Raw genomic sequence first — 20,307 nt, forward strand, 5'->3', positions numbered from 1 at the left:
TTTATAGCTGTATCTGCATTATAAAAGATGTAGTAATAAAATATGTGTAAAATCTGTATAATAAAAGATATAGTAGACAGAATATGCTGAATTTACCTAGGAACAACAATAACAAAATCTTTGTAAGAAAAAATACACACAACCCCCACACAAACATATATATATATATATTTTTTTTTTCTTTTTAAAATATTTTTAAGGGGCGCCTGGGTGGCTCAGTGGGTTAAAGCCTCTGCCTTCAGCTTAGGTCATGATCCCAGGGTCCTGGGATCGAGCCCCACATCGGGCTCTCTGCTCAGCAGGGAGCCTGCTTCCTCCTCCTCTCTCTGCCTGCTTCTCTGCCTACTTGTGATCTCTGTCTGTCAAATAAATAAATAAAATCTTTAAAAAAAAATATTTTTAAGATTTTATTTATTTGAGAGAGAGAAAGCTGGGGGAGGAGCAGAGGGAGAAAGAGAGACTAAGAATCTCAAGCAGACTCTGCTAAGCTTGGAGCCCAATGCAAGGCTCAGTCTCGCAACACTGAGGTCATGACCTGAGCTGAAATCGAGAGTCAGGTGCTTAATAGACTGAGCCACCCAGGTGCCCTGGTTTATACAAGTGTGTAATTACTCGTATCTACCATTATAGATCATACAGTGTAGATTTACTGATTTAGAAATCTTCTGTGCCCCACCTGTTTCCTTCCCCACTCTTCCCCACAACCCCTGGCAAACATTCATCTATTTTTAGTGCCTCCATAGTTTCCATTTTTCAGAATATTACATAATTGAAATCATATAGTGTATAGTCTTTTTTTTTTTTAAGATTTTATTTATTTATTTGACAGAGAGATCACAAGTAGGCAGGGGGGCAGGCAGAGAGAGAGGGGGAAGCAGGCTCCCCGCCGAACAGAGAGCCCGATGTGGGGCTCGATCCCAGGACCCTGAGGCAGAGGCTTTAACCCACTGAGCCACCCAGGTGCCCTAGTCTTTTTGAATTGTCTTTTTACCTAGTTGTAGGCATTTGAGTTTCCTCCATATGTTATCATAGTTGATGGCTCATTTTTTATCACTACATAATATTCTGTTATCTGGATATATCACAGTTTGTTTATTGATTGACCTCCTCAGGGACATCTTGGTTCCTTCCAAGTTTTGGCAGTTATGAGTGAAGTTCATACCCAGAGTTTTATGTGGACATAGGTTTTCAGCTCATCTGGGTAAATACCGCAAAGCACAAATGCTGGATTGTGTATTTAGTTTTGTGAGAAACTACTTACTTGTCTTCCAAAGTGGCTTTAACACTTTGTATTCTGTCCAGCAACAGATGAGAGTTCGTCATTTTATTTATGACTGAGGCCTTCTCTGATGCCTTTTGCAAGACATTTCCCTTCATTTTTTTGAATTTCTGCAATACTCTGTTATCCTCATTCTGACATTTAGTATTTTCTCTTTTGTTTTGTAAGTGTGAATCCCTCAGGACAGATCCTAGATATGTCTCCAGGAACTTAATACTTCATTTAAAATTTTTTAAAATTAAAGGTCCAGTATTTGTTGAATGCATAAAGCAAGTTCCAATTTTGATGTGTTGGAATCTCAAATGGAGCATTTTGTTTTAAAAGTCTATATATGATCACTATGTCCTCTCCTGGCCTTGGGATCATACGGTTCTCATGATCACCATTAGTAGTAATTTTTTTTTTTTTCAGTTGTTTCTTAGCAGTTATTTTGTGGGTTAAATATGTGATTGATTCATGTCAGAGGAAATTGCATTTGAAGTTATTGATTCTTTACCCCAGCTTTTCAGCTGGAAGAAACAAAGCTCTCATTGCAATAAGTGCTGAACCTTTAAAAAACAATATCTAATGAGGTTAGTATATATCTTTGACATTTTATTTTCAGCCAGAGTGAAGGTCACTGCTGAAAGGTAACAAAGATGATTTTATACAGTAAATAAAAAATGCTATTGAAAAGAAAATGAAATACTGCTAACTTTCTATAGCCCCTTGTATCAAAAACATGTTTGTTATGCCGGATTTTGGTACTTCAACCATATTATCTTTCTATTTCTTAGACTCTTGAACTAAGAAGGGGAGTTTAAATAGTTTTTTATCAGGGGCTTACATAACGTATACTTTTTATTAATATTCGTGGATTGTATTATTTGAATTTTTGTGTTTAACTTCTAAATCTATTTAGTATTTGGTGGTAATTATTTGGTGGAACTTGGTATTCATTCCGTTATTTGGTGAACTTCCTTCTGAGTTGGGAAGTTTTCCTTATTGTTTTTATCAAGGACCCTCAACTCTCTCATCTTTGGTGTTAACAATGAAAATACAAATTTAGCTTTAGGAGAATATGTCAAAGTCATTTCAGAAAGTAATGAGCTGGATTATGATTAAACCCTAAAAAATGTGTGGGCACAATGCAAAACAGGAGCTCTTAACTTCTTTTATATTATATCACTACCTAACAAGGGATAGATCTATTAAATTTGTGCTAGATGAAGACAGATATAATATTTAAAATAACTTAATATTTTGAAAAACTTCATGAAACGAAACGCTTCAATTGCCAAAGTCTGTATGATGATAACTACTTTATATTGTCCTCTAGTTAACATATCTTTGTAACAAAATAGTCCAATTTTTAGAATTCATTAGTTTTTAAACTAACATGAGAAGTGTCTAATCTAAGCTTTATTTCATTTTAGATGAACTCACAAATTCATCAGAAACTAGATTGTCTTTAGAAGACCTCTTCAGGAGAGACTTTGTGCTTCATGACCCAGAAGCTCGGTGGATCAATGGTATGTGCTCCATTTATTTTGAATTTCATGTCTTTAAAATTAAAGTAAACAAAGTAAATAATGGTATTTTAATCAGTGATTACATATACCAATATACTACTTAATCAGAAATTAATACCTTGGCTCTTGTGAAAGAAAACCAGTTCCTAAGATAGGTCATCAATCAAATTATTCTCCAAGTTTTAGATTGACTGTTGTATCTCTGCTGTTCTTCATGATCACTAGTTCTGTGGCTTTTCAAGCATATGTTAAATCTTAACATTTCTCTGGGTCATTCTTATTGGTGTAGAAGTCTAGATTTGGGGAGACTGTGTATGTAAGTGCTTCAGATTTGGCAGTTGGATTAGTTTTCTTTTCTCCCTTTGTGGCTTTTCTTTTTAAGCTTAAGTGCTCCTCTCCAGGGAGAATCTTTGCAAAGTTGAAATCTTTAGATATGGCATGGAAATATACTGAACTATTTTGTCCTTTTCCAGCAAAAACACTGCCTCAGTTTCCCTTAGGTTATTTTTGATTTTATCATTATCAAAAGTTTTAAAAAAGCATTTAGATTAAAAAAGAAACAACCAAAAATAAAAGCTACCAAATGGCTCCATGGACTTTGGTTTAACTTAATGAAAGGTAATAGAAGTTACTGGATAATCTAATCATAAGAAATGTGTTGGTAGAAAGGAAGTCATGTTTCTATTCCTTGACGATTCCAATTTGCCTTTCCATACGAATCACTGTTGTTAAATAGCTGTTAATCTTTGCCCTTCACTTTATTTAGACATAATAACTTTGCTTGTTTGCAAGGCATAGAGTAGATTATTTATATGACAGATAAAAAGGATCTTTGTCTTTTTATGTAATAAAGATCATCTCACATCCAGTCCATCTTTCTTCTCTAATATTCTAATTAAGTGCATTTATGCCTGCAAATCAAATGATAATTTGTGGAAGCTATAAAAAGAATGTAACTTAGTTTTTGAGGGCAGAGGCCAAATCATACTTGTTTACCTAGCACTGATACAGTTCTTGGAGATCAGCAGGCACTCAAGATTTGAATAAATGAATGAATGTATTTAATTGAAATCCAGTGTTATTTTTAGGTAAACTCAAGTTTCAGTTAAAATTGGTTGGAAGATGAGTGTGTATCATAGGGATGGTATTATAGATACAGAAAACAAGACAGTGTTTTATTTATTTCTTTGCAAAATTTTATTTTGAATTATTCATTAATTTGGGACTTGCCATTCTGTTGCCTTGCACTGTGATTACTTTAGATGTACCCTATGTTTAGTTCAGAAGAGCACTATGACTAAGGAGGGCTAATAAAGAGGTACGTCATTAACATTAGATGGATCTCTCACAAATCCTTCCCCTGCTTTTAATTTTAAAATCATCTTCGTACTTGCTAGCATTTCTATTTTCTATTAAAGGAGGTGGCATAGAAATTGTGGAAAAAATCGGGAGTCATTAGATTTGAGCTGGTCAGGAACATTCTGTTTTATTTAACATAATTTTGGCCAAACTATAGAAATTTGTGTAGTCTTTGACTTTGGAAAGCAATAAGAAATCATGGGCTTCATCACCCTTCTCAGGTGAGCTTGGACTATTCAAAGAGGCATTTACTCCTGTGTATAACTGACACTTTGATATTGAAATGCCAAAAGCCTGTACAAATACTTATGGTGAACTACTTGCTAAATTAAGCCACATTTCAATATCTAGGACACACATTCCACTTTAACCCTTTGCAGGATACCAACATAATGTATTTGTGGTTAATCATTTTCATCACTTTTTTCATCATTTCTTTTCCAATCACTGGTAAACCCGATGTTGAGAAAATATCCTCAGACAAAGCTAGAGTGTTGTTATTAAACTCTGAGCAAAACCTAACACCTAAAATATTTATGAAATGATTTGGCATAAAAAGAATCTTTGAAACAAGGTTAAACATACTTTAAGCTTTCAGACGCATGCTGTCCTTACAAATACTATTGAAGAAACAGACTCACTGTTAGTGGATTATGTGCACTGGCTTGCTTTTCAAGTAGAGCAGTAGATTTGTGTTCATTCATTTCTCTTATCCAACTCAGATCTCCTTTCTGGCAATCATTAGATACGTGGCCTATTTACACATTCCTCACATAGCCAGAAAATACAGTGGGAACTATGTGGATAAAATGTGTGACCTTGGCCTCATTATCACAGATTATATCTAAGGGTGAAATATCTTTTTCTTTATGAGATGTCTCACTAGGTCATCTTTATATAAGTGGCTTGAAAGAGTCAAAGCTGAGCTCATTTGGAAGCTTCATTTAATTCTTGGAGGTCACCTAGGAACACTTAATGCATTACTGGTCAAGGAGAAGGAGGGAGTCGACATGGCCCTGGCAAGTCTAGGATGTAGTGCAGTAATGTCGTTCATTATGCTGTTTCTCAACTAATATATCTGTGAATGTCAATGCAGCCTTGGATGGGTGCTCATGTTCATGGTTAGCTTAACAACTGCCTTCCCCCAAATCTGCTCATATCCTTGAAATCTCCATTTTTATAGCATCATCTTCCTAGTTATGTCACCTTGAAACCTGGAAATCCATCTTCGGTAACATTATTCATCTCCCCACATACATTTGATGATCAATCGATCATCAAAGAAAGACCCAACATTAATTGGGGGCCTTCTGTGTTAAGTTTTGTGTGAGATGCTTTTTATCCATATTTTACAAATAGCATGTAAAGTTAAAATTATTAACCCCAGAAAACTGAGACTTCAGCAAAAATATGTATCCAAAAACACAGCTGATAAGAGATGGACCCTGATTTACCGACTTTGTGACTATGTTCAAGTGTAAAAATTACCCTCTTTCGTTGTTCAGCTCTGAGATGCCATTCCCAGCCTCTAACACATGTGCCAACTACTTTAATAATCTCATTGTTTTAGATTTCATTGCTATTAATCCTTTCATCTTTAGTATTACAGGAATGTCCTTTCCCTGGGTATATCCATATAATGTTAACTTACGTGGTCACTAAAGGAAATATATATAAATGTACTTATTAACATGTTCATGTTATAAAAAGTGAACAAAGAGGTCTTCAAAACAGTGTTTATGGGATGTGACATCACACTATCTGTATTATGTACCAGTGAATATGTCCAGATGGCTGGATTTTGGCCCGTTTTCTTTGTTGTTGTTTTGTTTTTTTTTTTTTGGTCTTCTGCCATTACGTTGTTTTTTTTTTTTTTTTTTTCTAAATTTTCTCTAACAAAGTATATGTTTATGTAATTTTTATAACTAATTAGAAAAAATAGTGCCCTTCCCTTTCTTTAGTCACATGGGTCTCCAACCAATCCCTCCATCAGTCTCCTGTCAAATATAATTTTATAAAGCCCCGCTGAAAACTGCTAATGCACTTTTCAGAACACCATCAGAGGAACCCCTTTGCCAGTTGAATAAATTTCAGTCTTCCCTTTGTAGCAAGCCTCTCAGAATTAAGCTCAGCCTCTTTCCTATTTGTCAGCTTTACATCATATTTTAGGCACATTGAACTTCTTGAAGAAGAAAGCTCAGAAGCTTCTTGAAGAAGAAAGCTCAGAAGCTTTCTTGACCTCTGTGCCTTCGCCCACGCTATTTTCTCCCTCTGGAATCCCTTCCTCAGGAGGAAAGCCCAGATGTTGTCCAGCTTGAAACCTGATGCCCAGGTACAAAGTCAGTGACTATTTGTCCTACCAGCTGTAAGGAACGTTATCTTCCTCTAAACCCTAAGGTTTGACTCCCCATATAGAAATTTATACCTCAATTATAATTTTAATATACCTAATCTCTTCTAAGACAGTACTTCTAAGACTGTTGTGAAAGATCACTATTTTTAAATTTAATTCATTTTTTTTTCCTTTGACCCTTGAACAGCACAGGGTTAGGGGCACCAACCATCCTGCACAGTTGAAAATTCGTATGTATGTAACTTCTGACTCCCCAGAGACTTACCTACTAATAGCTTCCTATTGACTGGAAGCCTTTCTGAGAACATAAACCATTGATTGATATGTATTTTATATATTATACCTGTTATACTGTATTCATATAAAATGATCTAGAATTTAAGAACCACAATAAACAAGCAAAGGGAAAAATTAAGATGGAGAGACAAGACAAGAAACAGACTCTTGGGGCACCTGGGTGGCTCAGTGGGTTAAAGCCTCTGCCTTCGGCTCAGGTCATGATCTCAGGGTCCTGGGATCAAGCCCCACATTGGGTTCTCTGCTCGGCAGGGAGCCTGCTTCCTCCTCTCTCTCTGCGTGCCTCTCTGCCTGCTTGTGATCTTTGTCTTTCAAAAAATAAATAAAATCTTAAAAAAGAAACAGACTCTTAACCTCAGAGAACAAACTGATGGTTATCAGAGGGGAGGGGGTTAGGGAATGGGTTAAACAGGTGATGGGGGATTAAGGACTGTGCTTGTCATGATGAGTTGCAGGGTGATGTATGGAACTGTTAAATTACTATACTTTACACCTGAAAATAATACTACACTGTATGTTACCAATCTGGAATTAAAATAGAAACTTAGATTAAAAAATTAAAAATAAAAAATGGCAAATGGAAAAATAAACAAGAGAAAAGAAAATACTCTTTTTTTTTTTTAAAGATTTATTTATTTGACAGACATCACTTCTCAGCCTTTTGGCTAAGATCAAGTGTATTTATTTGACAGAGATCACAAGTAGGCAGAAAGCAGGCGGGGGGGGGGGGAAGCAAGCTCCCTGCTGAGCAGAGAGCCCAATGCGTGGCTCGATCCCAGGACCCTGAGATCATGACCTGAGCCGAAGGCAGAGGCTTAACCCACTGAGCCACCTATGCACCCCGAGAAAAGAAAATATTCTTAAGAAAATCATAAGGAAGAGAAAAAATACTTACTGTACTGTAATGTACCAAAAATCTGCATATAAATGGACCCACATAATTCAAATCCATGTTCAGTGTCATTTCCATTTTAGCATGAATCAATACTTTTGAAAAGTACAATAAAAGTAAATAAGTGAAAAAAAGGTAACTAGATATTCAAATACAACCTCAAATTTCATCTTACTGCAATCAAGTGTTCTAAAATTATATTTCAAAAATATAAGTACAAACATAATATTGGAATTAAGGAATTTCAAATATTACTTTGGGAGAGTATATATAGGAAATTAATAGAGAGTATTACTATTACACCTCTAACTTTTTGTTATTCCTAAATCAGAATTAAACAAATATTAAGTGCCTCTTCTCATATTTTGAAGAGGCACTGGCATATCACAATTTAAAGTTTTAATGTAATAAATTAGCTTGCTTCCTTCTTTTTAAATAATCTAGGTTAGACGGATGACAACACTGCTCATTGAGGACAACCTTTATCTCGATTATTTCTGTTTTTTGTTTTAATAATATTCATGTAGAGGAGAAATCAGTCTCCAAAATGAGGATCATAATAATGGAAAGCAAAGACTTTAAAGCAATTTTGGTGATCTCTGGATATTCATTTTGAGCTTTTACCCATAACGAATCATGAGATAACTTGGTAACTTCCACTATTTACCACTAGCCAGTTTCAAAATTTATCCTGCATAGTATAGATCATTTAAATCATCTTTTGTTAAATGTAGATCTTGGATTTTAAATACATCTGGGTTATAATAGGCAAACTAATGTTAAATTATAGCATCAGGTAATGAGATTCTATTGTGTACAGCTAGTCTGTTACTGGCTCAACCACTAGTTCAGCTGCTCAGTGAGATTAGTCCACTTATGCATTTGGACTTGCAGTGATGTGAAATTGCTTCCAGATTTTCTAAATGTGTACTCTCAATTAAACTTGTCCCATTGTTGACCAGTGACCAATACTTTGCCAGCTGGCTGTAGTTTGCCAACATCAGCTCAGAGAGACAGAAAGCCCTGGGGAATGGAACCTGCATCATGCTCATGTTTGAGTCACCCCAGGAATTAGCACCCTGCCTAGACTCATCTCCTACTCAGTAAGTGGTTTAGTTAGCATAATGGGATACACCACTATATTTTCCTATATATGGGTGGACCCCTTGATCCACAAACAGTAGGGGATTCATTTCAGTTCCTTTTCTCATGATATGCATAGATTTTTCTCTGTTCTATACAAACCTGTCCTTCCCAGTGTCCATACAGCATGTGAGCTGTTGCACGTTTTTTTTTTTTTTTTTTGAAAAATGGCTAGTTGGGATGAACGATGATGTCTGAGGCTCTGGATTTAATCATGTCTTTATTGGACAGTGTTGGCACCATTCAAGTCCTCTCCCAAGGTGATATCCAAAACCAGATATGTAAACCTGCTACCTTTTATTTATTTTATTTTATTTTATTTTTTAAAGATTTTATTTATTTATTTGACAGACAGATCACAAGTAGGCAGAGAGGCAGGCAGAGAGAAAGGAAGGGAAGCAGGCTCCCCGCTGAGCAGAGAGCCCAATGTGGGGCTCGATCCCAGGACCCGGGGATCATGACCTGAGCCGAAGGCAGCGGCTTTAACCCACTGAGCCACCCAGGCGCCCCAACCTGCTACCTTTTAAATGATGTGTGACGAAGTGACATATTAATATAGGAAAGTCCCTAAAATGAGACAAACCTGGGTCTCTCAACAATTTTTTAAAGCCTACTAATGTTTGTATTTTGTTTTACTTTGTTTTCATTTAAACTGGGGGTAATAGTTCCTATATGTAGAAGCATAGCAAAAATTAAATAAGCAAAATATGTAAAAAGCAAAGATAACAAAGGTAAAGGCAAAATTTAAAAAAAATAAGAAAATATGTAAGTAAAAGGGGAAGGTCTGAAGCCTTCCAGATCTTCAAATGGTCAGAATTCTGATAACCACTTTTAGCGATGCTGTTAATACCTAATATTTCTTTGTAAATGGCCCTCTCATCCTGATGAACAGGATCTGGGATATTGAATAGAAAGTGAAAAACCATTGTTGTATTCTTCATGATAAGTAAAGCAAATTATGGAAATAATATTGATAATATTTATAATAAAAAGAGAACTCATAATTGGGGGAGTCAAACAAATGAATCTTGTTTGTTATTTTTTGTTTGGCACTATTTTATCATGCTAGAATTTTTGTCTATCCATTCACTGTGTTGCAGAAGCTTTTGGATTTTTTTGTACATAGGGAGCTAGTTATAGTGCTGACAGCATTCTCACTCCCAGTCCTCCCTGTCAGAATTTTAACTCTTTTGTCTTACTTTTTATTCTCTTAAAAAAATTATAACCATCAATCAAGGTGATAATAAAAAAATGGTAGAATTGAACTCATGACTATGAGGTTTGGGGGGATAATTTATGTATTTATTATAATATATAAGGACAAAATAACATATAGTACATGTGCAAAAGTAGGTATATGGTTAGGTAATTTATCTTCATCTAGTTTTCCATCTGTTTAATGGAAAATTATACAGCTATTAAAACTGATCTTGTGGGAGAAAAAAAACTGATGACATTAGAACAGCTCAGAATAAGATGTTAAGTGAAAATTGCTGAATATAGAATTACAGTCATATAGAATTATATACCAGTACATTCACATGCATGTACATATGTAGATGCAAAGAATGTGATATCAGAATTAAATATGTTAACATATTAAGTCACTCTCTGATGGAGTGATTATGAGTTACTCTTAATTTTTTCTCCTTTTTTGTCTGTTTTCAAAATATGCAATAAATATGTTGTTACTTCTCTTACATGTAAAGAATTACTAAAATTCTTATTAAAATGTAAGTACTTTCAGCTCACTAAATATTTGTTTTGTCACTATTCACAGTAATTGTTTATTATTTGGAAATGAGGTAGAGGGCTCTTGGGTGGCTCAGCAGGTTAAGCATCAGACTCTTGGTTTTGTCTCAGGTCATGATGGCTGTCATGGGATCAAGTCCTACTTCAGATTCTCCTTCTCCCTCTCCCTCTTGCTCGTGCTCTCTCTGTCAAGTAAATAAATAAAATCTTAAGAAAATACATTAAGAAAGCAAGTTAGAGATGTAACCTAAAATGATGAATGCCCAGGATGTCTGACAGGCACTGGGGGGTGTGGGGCCCTTAAAGATGTGAAGGAGGACACTAGGAGCACCGTCTCATCTATGGTAGACCTGCAACACAGGGATGAAAGACGGACTGTTTCTTTTGCCCCAAGATCAACATGAGAGCGAGAAGTACAGAGAGAAGCATAGGGCTATTACTGAGCCTGGGAAAAGAGGAATGTTCTCAGAGCAGAGCTGGACTGTCTTTTTTGTTTTTAATTTTTTATTTGATTATAGCTGACACGCAATGTTACATTAGTTTCAGGTGTATGACACGGTGATTTGACAAGTCTGTATGTTATGCTCTGCTCACACAAGTGCAGCTGCAATTTGTCACCATACAACACTACTGCGATATCAATGACATATTCGTAATGCTGTGCTTTTCATTCCTATGCCACGCTTCCTATAACTGGAAGCTCACATCTCCCACTCCCTTTCACCTGTTTTCCTCACATGCTCCCTCCCTTCTCACAACCCTCAGTTCTCTGTATTTTCAGGTCTTATTCTGCCTTTTGTTTGTTTGCTTATTCATTTGGGTTTTTTTGTTTTTTTTTAATTCCATGTATGATTTCAGTCAAGCAGAATCCAACTTGCACTATCTTAAGGGATGCTGATTCTTTTATTAGCAGTTTTACTCCCTATTTCCAAGAGACCAGGATAGAATATTCCTTGTATTTTACTGATGTTCTTTTTTCTCTCTGTAATAAAAACATATAAAGGGCTATTAAAATTATGACATCCCTAGTTCCTGATTCATAGCTCAGATAATTGAAGAATTAGGCTAAAATATAATTAATTGTTATCCTTTTAGAGTAATGTATGTCAAAATATATTACTATCAAGAGTAGATCATTTCCTGCCAAAATTAAGGAAGTACTTAGAAAAATATACCATTAAAACATATTTTCTTATCTCTAAGTTACCAAAAATATTTTCTTTATCACTGTATGATTTAAATGTCATAGCGTGCTTTTAACCAAGTTTAAATTACCCTACGTTAAAGTACTTAAAGTCAAAATATTTGCTATAAAAAAAAACATACTATGTCAACCTTATATACTAGGTACAAGTATTCAGATTTTGGTTTGAAATTTAAGTCTAAATATTTTTTAAGGAAATATTTTAAAATTCCATCTTGTCTTAAAATGACATAATTTATACTAAACACCAAGAGAGAGACTGGGATGAGCATTTATCCACAAAATCCAGTGTTAACACTTCAGGGGGGGAAATTTTTGGGGAAGACAATATTTCTGTGTTTTAGAAATACAATGATTACTTTAGAGAATTTAAAAGGAGTTGGAAGGAGAAACCAGACTTTCGATTAAGTACTATGTTTGGATTCATAAAAATGGGGAAAAAGTCTGAGTGGGATGAAACCGTTATGTTTAAAGTTCATCAACAAGCATTACTGAGTCTCATGTATATGCTCTATACAGGTTTTTGTGTTTCAAGTGGGATCTGTGGACATTTGAAAGGTTTGTGGTAAAATAAATAGTAGTTCTCACAGTCATGGGGCATTTCATACAATTGTCGTTAGTCTTGGTTTTGTAGGCCCAGAGACTGAGCTTGTCAACAAAAATGTAGACTAATGGACACTTTTTTTTTTTTTCTTCTCTGTTTGTTTTACTGTGCTATTACCTTGTTTATAGGTACAGTTTGAGTGCAAAATCCATAACCACTACCCCCAAATTTGAAAAGTTGTTATAAAAAATGGTCCAGAAAGAAGAAAAAGAATTAATACAATAAGCCTTATATCACACTACATTTTACGTGCAATTTGCTTTTGAACTATTGGTTATTATTTATTAATGGACACTTTTGATGTTGGCATCTATCTTTACAGTAATTTTTCCATCTGTTCTCTTTTACATTAAGGACCTATTCATGGAGCATAGCCAACAATTCTTATAGATACATGGGCATAAAGATGAACAAATGTGGTTCTTTTGCCCTAGGAAATTATTAAATTATTAAATTGAAGTTCCTTCCCCATTGTGTATAGTGTCTTCTATGATAACTAGGGTTTAAAGAAGTGAAATTAGTCATCAAAGTCTGTGATCAGGCAGAAAGTAGAGATAATGAGCATTATGAGAAATACTCAGTACAAATTATGATGAGGTTTGATTAACTTTTTTCCCCCCAAATTTAAAACACATGTCCAAGTTCCACACCTCTCTTTCAGGTATGATGGACGAAAAACACTAGCACATTTTGGGTTTTGAACATTTTTTTGTTCTCTTTGCATCCACTTTTTTTTCCCCTAAACAGGATATTTATTTATTTATTTGTTTGTTTGTTTGTTTTTCATGTCATTAGTAGATCACTTTTTAAAATTTAATTTTTTCAGTGTTCCAAGATTCATTGTTTATGCACCACACCCAGTGCTCCATGCATTACATACCCTCCTTAAACCGACCACCAGGCTCACCCATCCCCCAACACCCTTCCCTCCAAAACCCTCAGTTTGTTTCCACTTTATTTGATATAGTCTTCACTTAAATGTGTTAACAGTATGCTAATACATACATGTGCCACTGACAAGGCTGCAAGAAATGAAATATAATTAAGTTACCTAGAGGATTTAGAAACTATGTGAAAATTCAGTGATAAATTACTGAATTATTATTTTAAAAAGCATACAAAATGGAAGTAAGAGATTGGTTTAATTTAAGAATAATTGGAATGGTCTTTCTGGAAGAGATGAAGTTCAGTGTCCATGTAGTGGGCAGATGAGCATAAAAGTGAGGGGACATCACTGGGAGAACAAGGCTGTGTTGTGACAGCATCATTGAAATTACCATAATATGTAGAATTAATGAACAGTAGTGCTGTGTGTGTATGTGTGTGTGTGTGCGTGCGCAGTGTCCTTAAAATTAATGGTGAAAACGTTGATCACTTCAAAATTGGCATAGAATCAAATACTTGCACTATCATTTTACTGTATTTGTTATATTTTAATTAACTTTGCTCTTTTATTAGATCATCATTTTGAAACAGAAGAATTTGAAGTTGCTCTGATTATCAGCTATTTTATTTTCCTTAGAATTAAGATTGGAGATGTTGGTAACAGGAACTTCACCTAATAAGTTTATAGTATATCAGAATTTACATTTACTCTTCTACTTTTCTAGGATAGCTCCACATGTAACTCATTTGCATTTCTTTGAAAAACTTTCTTTGGCAGTCAGAGTGGACATTAATTTTTTGTCATAGATGAGTAAATGTAGACAGGTTTTCTTCACTTCTTCGCAATTCAAAAACAGTGATGAGCTCTGGCTGGAACATACTCTTCATGTGCAATGTTGGGTAGGATACATTGGAGTAGAAAAAAATGATCCATGTAAATTTTTTTGCCTTTAAATTAACATTTATTAACATGTATTAATGTTTGTATATTAAAAAAACATATCAAAGCTTAAGGAAAAGTGTATTAAGGGAAAGACATAATAATAAGTGAAGATTTCCTTTGACTCATATCTGACTGAATTTGATTAGAATTTTTAGGTGATTTTGAGAAAATGTAATCATTTCATATCATTGATTGTAACTGACAAAAAAGAAGTTTTGCGGCAAACCTAAGAACTTAGATTTACATGTTAACCTTTGTATTCACCTTGTTTTCCTTGAGCCGCATTTTCTGCCTTTGTGTGTATGTATGTGTGTGAGTGCACACATGTATTTCTTTCTAAGGCTGCTTTTGCTTAATCAGCTTGGTCATGTGGTCAGTTTGGATGGGCCATTGAGATGGTTACATAGAGCACAATCAACTGTTCCATTATTTTGTATTGAGTAAACAAGTATTAACATTAAGATACATTTCAGAAAGTCTTTAGTAAGAAGAATTGCTAGAGATAAAATATTGGTTATCATTAAGTGGCTGATATTCTGTATGGCAAGTCATTTCAAGCATAAGCATTGAGTCAACTGAAATATTTCATTCAAACAGTGGTTTGGTGTCATGTGTATTCATGTGTTATGTTTACATATAACAGTAAATTTAACAGGTCTATATCTATTTCTTTTCTATTCTTGCCTATTGTGTTTTTGATGAAAATTAAATGTTATTTTTATATAATGCTGTATGGGTGCAAAAAGTGAAGTTATAATATCTGCCTTTATCAGTTTATTGTTAATGATAAATAATAATAAATGTTGTGTTTTGGGGAGGAGGCTTCTAATAGTAGCCAGGAGTCATGATTTGCATTTTTAATTTATTACATCTAATTTTATAGTTCCCAAAGTAGAAATATGTTCATTTTATAAATGAAGAAACTGAGGCTTAATGCAAATAGGTGATTTCTTCAGGTTCACACAGCTATTCCACATAGTACTACAAGTCCTAGCTGCAGCAATCAAAAAAAAAAAAAAAATCATCCAAATGGGTAAGGAAGAAGAAAAATTTTCACTGTTTGCAGATTACATGATACTATACATGGAAAACCCTAAAGACTCCACCAAAAATACTACTAGAACTAGTAAATAAATTCAGTAAAGTTGTACAATACAAAATTAATATACAGAAATATGTTGCACTCCTATATAGTAATAATGAAGTAGAAGGAGAAATTTAAAAAAAAAATTAAGTTGCCCCCCAAAAATTAAATTACCTAGGAATAAATTTAACCAAGGAAGTGATAGACCTATAATCCAAAAACTATAAAGCACTGATGAAAGAAATTTTAGATGACACAAACAAATCGAAATTCCATGCTCATGGACTAGAACAATGGATATTGTTAAAATGTCCATACCACCCAGAGCAGTCTATAGATTAAATACACTCCCTATCAAAACACCAACAGTATTTTTCACAGAATAAGTAATACTAAAATTTGTATGGAACTACAAAAGATCCTGTATAGCCAAAATAATCTTGAGAAAGAAGAACTAACTGGAGGTATGACAATCCCAGATTTTAAGATATATTAAAAAGCTGTAGTAAGGGGCGCCTGGGTGGCTCAGTGGGTTAAGCCGCTGCCTTCGGCTCAGGTCATGATCTCAGAGTCCTGGGATCGAGCCCCGCATCGGGCTCTCTGCTCAGAAGGGAGCCTGCTTCCTCCTCTCTCTCTGCCTGCCTCTCTGCCTGCTTGTGATCTCTCTGTCAAATAAATAAATAAAATCTTTAAAAAAAAAAAAAAAAAGCTGTAGTAATTAAAACAGTACAGATCTGGAACAAAAAGAGACACTTAGATTAGAGAACCCAGATAAACCCATACTTATAAAGTCAATCTACAACAAAGGAGACAAGAATATACACGAGGAGAGGACAGTCTCTTCAATAAATGCTGTTGGGAAAACTGGACAGCTTCATGCAAAAGAATGAAACTGGACCACTTTCTTAAACCATACACAAAAATAAGCTCAAAACAGGTTAAAAACGTAAATCTGAGACCTGAAATCATTAAGTTCCTAGAAGAAGACTTAAGCAGTAATTCTTTGACATAGGCTATAGGAACGTTTGTCTAGATATGTCTCATCAGACAAAAGAAACAAAAGCAAAAATAAACTATTGGAACTACACTGAAAACCAAGGTTGTTTGTACAAAAAAGGAAGACCTCAACAAAACAACAAGGCAGCCTACTGAGTGGGGGATGATATTTACAAATTGTATATCCCATAGGTAGAGTTAATGTCCAAAATATATAAAAACTTTACACAACTCAATACCAAAAAATACTATACCAAACAATCAAATAATGTAATCAAGTAATAATTCTATTAAAATGGGCAGAGGAGGGAGCATCTGGGGGCCCCTGGGTGGCTAACTCCATTAAGTGTCTGCCTTAGGCTCAGGTTATGATCCTGGGGTCCTGGGATCAAGCCTCGCAGCCTGCTTCTCCTTCTCCCTCTCTCTGCTTCTCCCCCTGCTGTGCTCATGTGTTTTCTCTCTCTCTCTCTCTCTCAAATAAATAACCTTTATTTATTTTTTCTTTTTATTTTTTTAAATTTCTTTTTAGTGTTCCAGAATTCATTGTTTATGCACCACACTCAGTGCTCCATGCAATACATGCCCTCCATAATATCCACCACAAGGCTCACCCAACCCCCCACTCCCCTCCCCTCCCAAACCCTCTATTTCTCAGAGTCCACAGTCTCTCATAGTTTGTCTCCCCATCCAATTTCCCCCAACTCACTTCTCTCCATCTCCCAATTTCCTCCATGTTATTCCTTATCTTCCACAAGTAAGTGAAGCCATATGATACTTGACTCTCTCTGCTTGACATATTTCACTCAGCATAATCTCTTCCAGTCCCATCCATGTTGATACAGAGCTTGTGTATTCATCTTTTCTGATGGGGGCATAATACTCCATAGTATATATGGATCACATTTTCTTTATCCATTAATCCGTTGAAGGGCATCTTGGTTCTTTCCACAGTATGGCGACTGTGGCCATTGCTGATGTGGACATTGGGGTAGAGATGGCTCTTCTTTTCACTCAATCTGTATCTTTGGGGTAAATACCCAGTAGTGCAATTGCAGGGCCATAGGAAAGCTCTATTTTTAATTTCTTGAGGAATCTCCACACTGTTCTCTGAAGTGGCTGCACCAGTTTGCATTCCCACCAACAGTGTAAGATGGTTCCCCTTTCTCCACATCTTCTCCAACACTTATTGTTTACTGTCTTGTTAATTTTGGCCATTATAACCAGTGTAAGGTGGTATCTCAGTGTGGTTTTGATTTGAATCTCCCTGATGGCTAGTGATGATGAATTTTTTCATGTGTCTGTTAGCCATTTGTATGTCTTCATTGGAGAAGTGCCTATTCATGTCTTCTGCCCATTTTTTGATGTGATTATCTGTTTTGTGTGTGTTGAGTTTGAGGAGTTCTTTATAGATCATGGCCATCAGCCCTTTGTCTGTAGTGTCATTTGCAAATATCTTCTCCCATTCCGTGGGTTGCCTCTTTGTTTTGTTGACTGTTACCTTCGCTGTGCAGAAGCTTTGGATCTTGATGAAGTCCCAAAAGTTCACTTTCACTTTTGTTTCCTTTGCCTTTGGAGACATATCCTGAAAGAATTTGCTATGGCTGATGTCAAAGAGGTTACTGCCTACGTTTCCTCTAGGATTTTGAGAGACTCCTACCTCACGTTGAGGTCTTTTATCCATTTCAAGTTTATCTTTGTGCATGGTGGAAGAGAATGGTCGAGTTTCATTCTTCTACACATAGCTGTCCAATTTTCCCAGCACCATTTATTGAAGAGACTGTTTTTTTTCCACTGTATATTTTTTCCCGCTTTATCGAAGATTATTTGACCATGGAGTTGAGAGTCCATATCTGGGCTCTCTACTCTGTTCCACAGGTCTGTGCGTCTGTTTTTGTGCCAGTACCATGCTGCTTAGTGATCATCATATGCTGGACTTCAGATTCTTCATCTTCAAGATAAGACAGTTCGATTGAATGACACATGAGATCTCTCCACTTTGCTCATTTTGGAATTACCCAAATATGGGTGCTGTTGTACAAAAGACCCTAAAGCAAAGGACAGTATAACTAATGCATATTTCTAAACTGCTTGTCCTCTGGCTTGGGTGGAAGTTTTATTATTATTTAACACTGTTAGGGTTAGTATTTTATAATTCTCCACTATCACTTTCAAAACTTGATTTTACTCTTTTTCAGCTTCTAATGGACTTGGTAAATGGCATGAGTTAAGCTGATAATCAAATTTATGCTGTTTTATGTAAGATGCCAACATTTTTAAAAACATCACTAATGACTTAATGCCCTTAATGCACTACACATCTACTTATGAGTTAAAATATGAGTTTTGCTTTATTTCAAATGAGAATTGAGAGTTTGGGGCAGTACAGAAAGCCTGAGAATGAGATACTCTGCTCATGCCATCTTTTATACAACTTTTATAGTGTAACTTTTTGTATTATACATAAATGTTGAAAGAGTAGACAATGAACCTCTAAGTAATTATCACTAATTTGTGAATGGTCACCATTATCTTATGAATTGCTTCATCTAAGGATAGAGATATGAGTGTGAATAACTATGAGTTGGCAAAATTAAAGAACTAAATCTAACTGAAGCAGAGAGAAGTAGTAGACTTCTGGAGATGTGGTCAAGGGGAAGATTCTATGCTGGTCCTAACTGGCTTTTGCAATTGTGGTAATTCTGAATGACAGAGTTTATCAGTAACAGTGTATGCAAGGAAGCAAACCAGAATTATGAGCTAGAATTTCTGAAATACAGGTGTAGAAATTCAGACCTTGAGAAGAAAGGAATTAGAGGTGTTAACCATAAGCATCTTTGGATATGAAAGGCCATCCTGTGAGTAAGAGGTCAGATTTATTCTGTGGACTTGAGGTAACTAAAGAGAAATCAGCAAGGATAAATGTCTGCTCAACTGTGGTAAATTAAATCTGGTAAGTGCAATTTTCCAACTTTTGATTAGGGTGAGCTAGAAAATAGTGATTTCTCCATCCCAGCTAATACTATAGAAAGGTTGGGTAGTCATGTGATAAGAATACTATACTAGAATTCATATAATTGATACGAGATTATAAGGATGACTTCTTAGAACTTTAGTTCTAAGATGTTGCCATTTTATCTCCAAATCAATGTAAAAGTTTGGTTTAAACCACTATTTTAAGTTTTTGGTTTAGGAAACCAGTTCGTTCTTTGGTCTAGAATAGTTCCTGGGGAATGGTGTCGGCTTTCTTAGAAATTTCTCTGCTTCTCATTTCTGTACAGGAAACCACCAGGATATGACACAAAACTCTTTTCTCTTTGGTTTGACTGGCCATATGGAGTTGCTGAAAAGCGATGTAAAAGCTGATCTCATTTTGCACTTCAGTTGATAACACCTCAGTATAGTCCTTTGTGCTGTCAATACCCGTGCTGGTTTTAATGAGCTTGAGTTTGTTGCTGAGGCTGTGTACCCAAGCCATTAACTTGTCACTGCCATGTGCTTGCACATAGCATCTGAAAGCAGGTAGCTTGCAACTCCCTGGTCTCTGATGATTTTCAATTTGTAAATGAAAAAAGTACAGATATTAATTAGTTGTATGTGTGTATGTTTCCTTCTTTCCCAGGAGTATGAATGTTAACTTGGTTTTCTGCCATTACCTGTTTTGCTAATTGTTTAAATTGTTTTCTGTCACTTACACACACGATAAAATATATTTATTTTAAAATATTGAACTCCTAAGATTTTATTTCTACCAAGAGTCTGTTATACTCAAAACATTAAAGATATTCAGAAAAGTGAGTAATACTTCCTTGGAACAGAAGGGCTCCATAATCTTCCCAGGCTCATGATTAAGTGACTTGGGTGCTATGAACCATCAGATGTGTTGCTCTCTAAGGGCCTTCCCAGCCATCAAGGTGGTGAAGCAGCCTGTTTGTAGGTCAAACAGGTGTATGACAATGGAAGGGTTAGGCCTCCAGAAATCAGAGCTTCACTTCTGCCTCTGGTCAA

At 35.4% G+C, this 20,307-nt stretch overlaps 1 protein-coding gene across 7 annotated transcripts in view; it reads left to right on the forward strand.

Moving 5' to 3' along the window:
- DPP10 (dipeptidyl peptidase like 10) overlaps positions 1-20,307 on the forward strand; it is a 1,393,698-nt gene that overhangs the window by 917,498 nt on the left and 455,893 nt on the right. For all 7 annotated transcript variants that reach the window (XM_047722550.1, XM_047722553.1, XM_047722549.1 and 4 more), the window contains one exon: positions 2,695-2,790. In XM_047722550.1, coding sequence (XP_047578506.1) covers positions 2,695-2,790 — 96 coding nt within the window. The remainder of the gene's footprint in view (positions 1-2,694; positions 2,791-20,307) is intronic.

Source organism: Lutra lutra, chromosome 3 (genome assembly GCF_902655055.1).
Source record: "Lutra lutra chromosome 3, mLutLut1.2, whole genome shotgun sequence".
In the NCBI taxonomy this organism is placed as follows: Eukaryota; Metazoa; Chordata; class Mammalia; order Carnivora; family Mustelidae; genus Lutra; species Lutra lutra.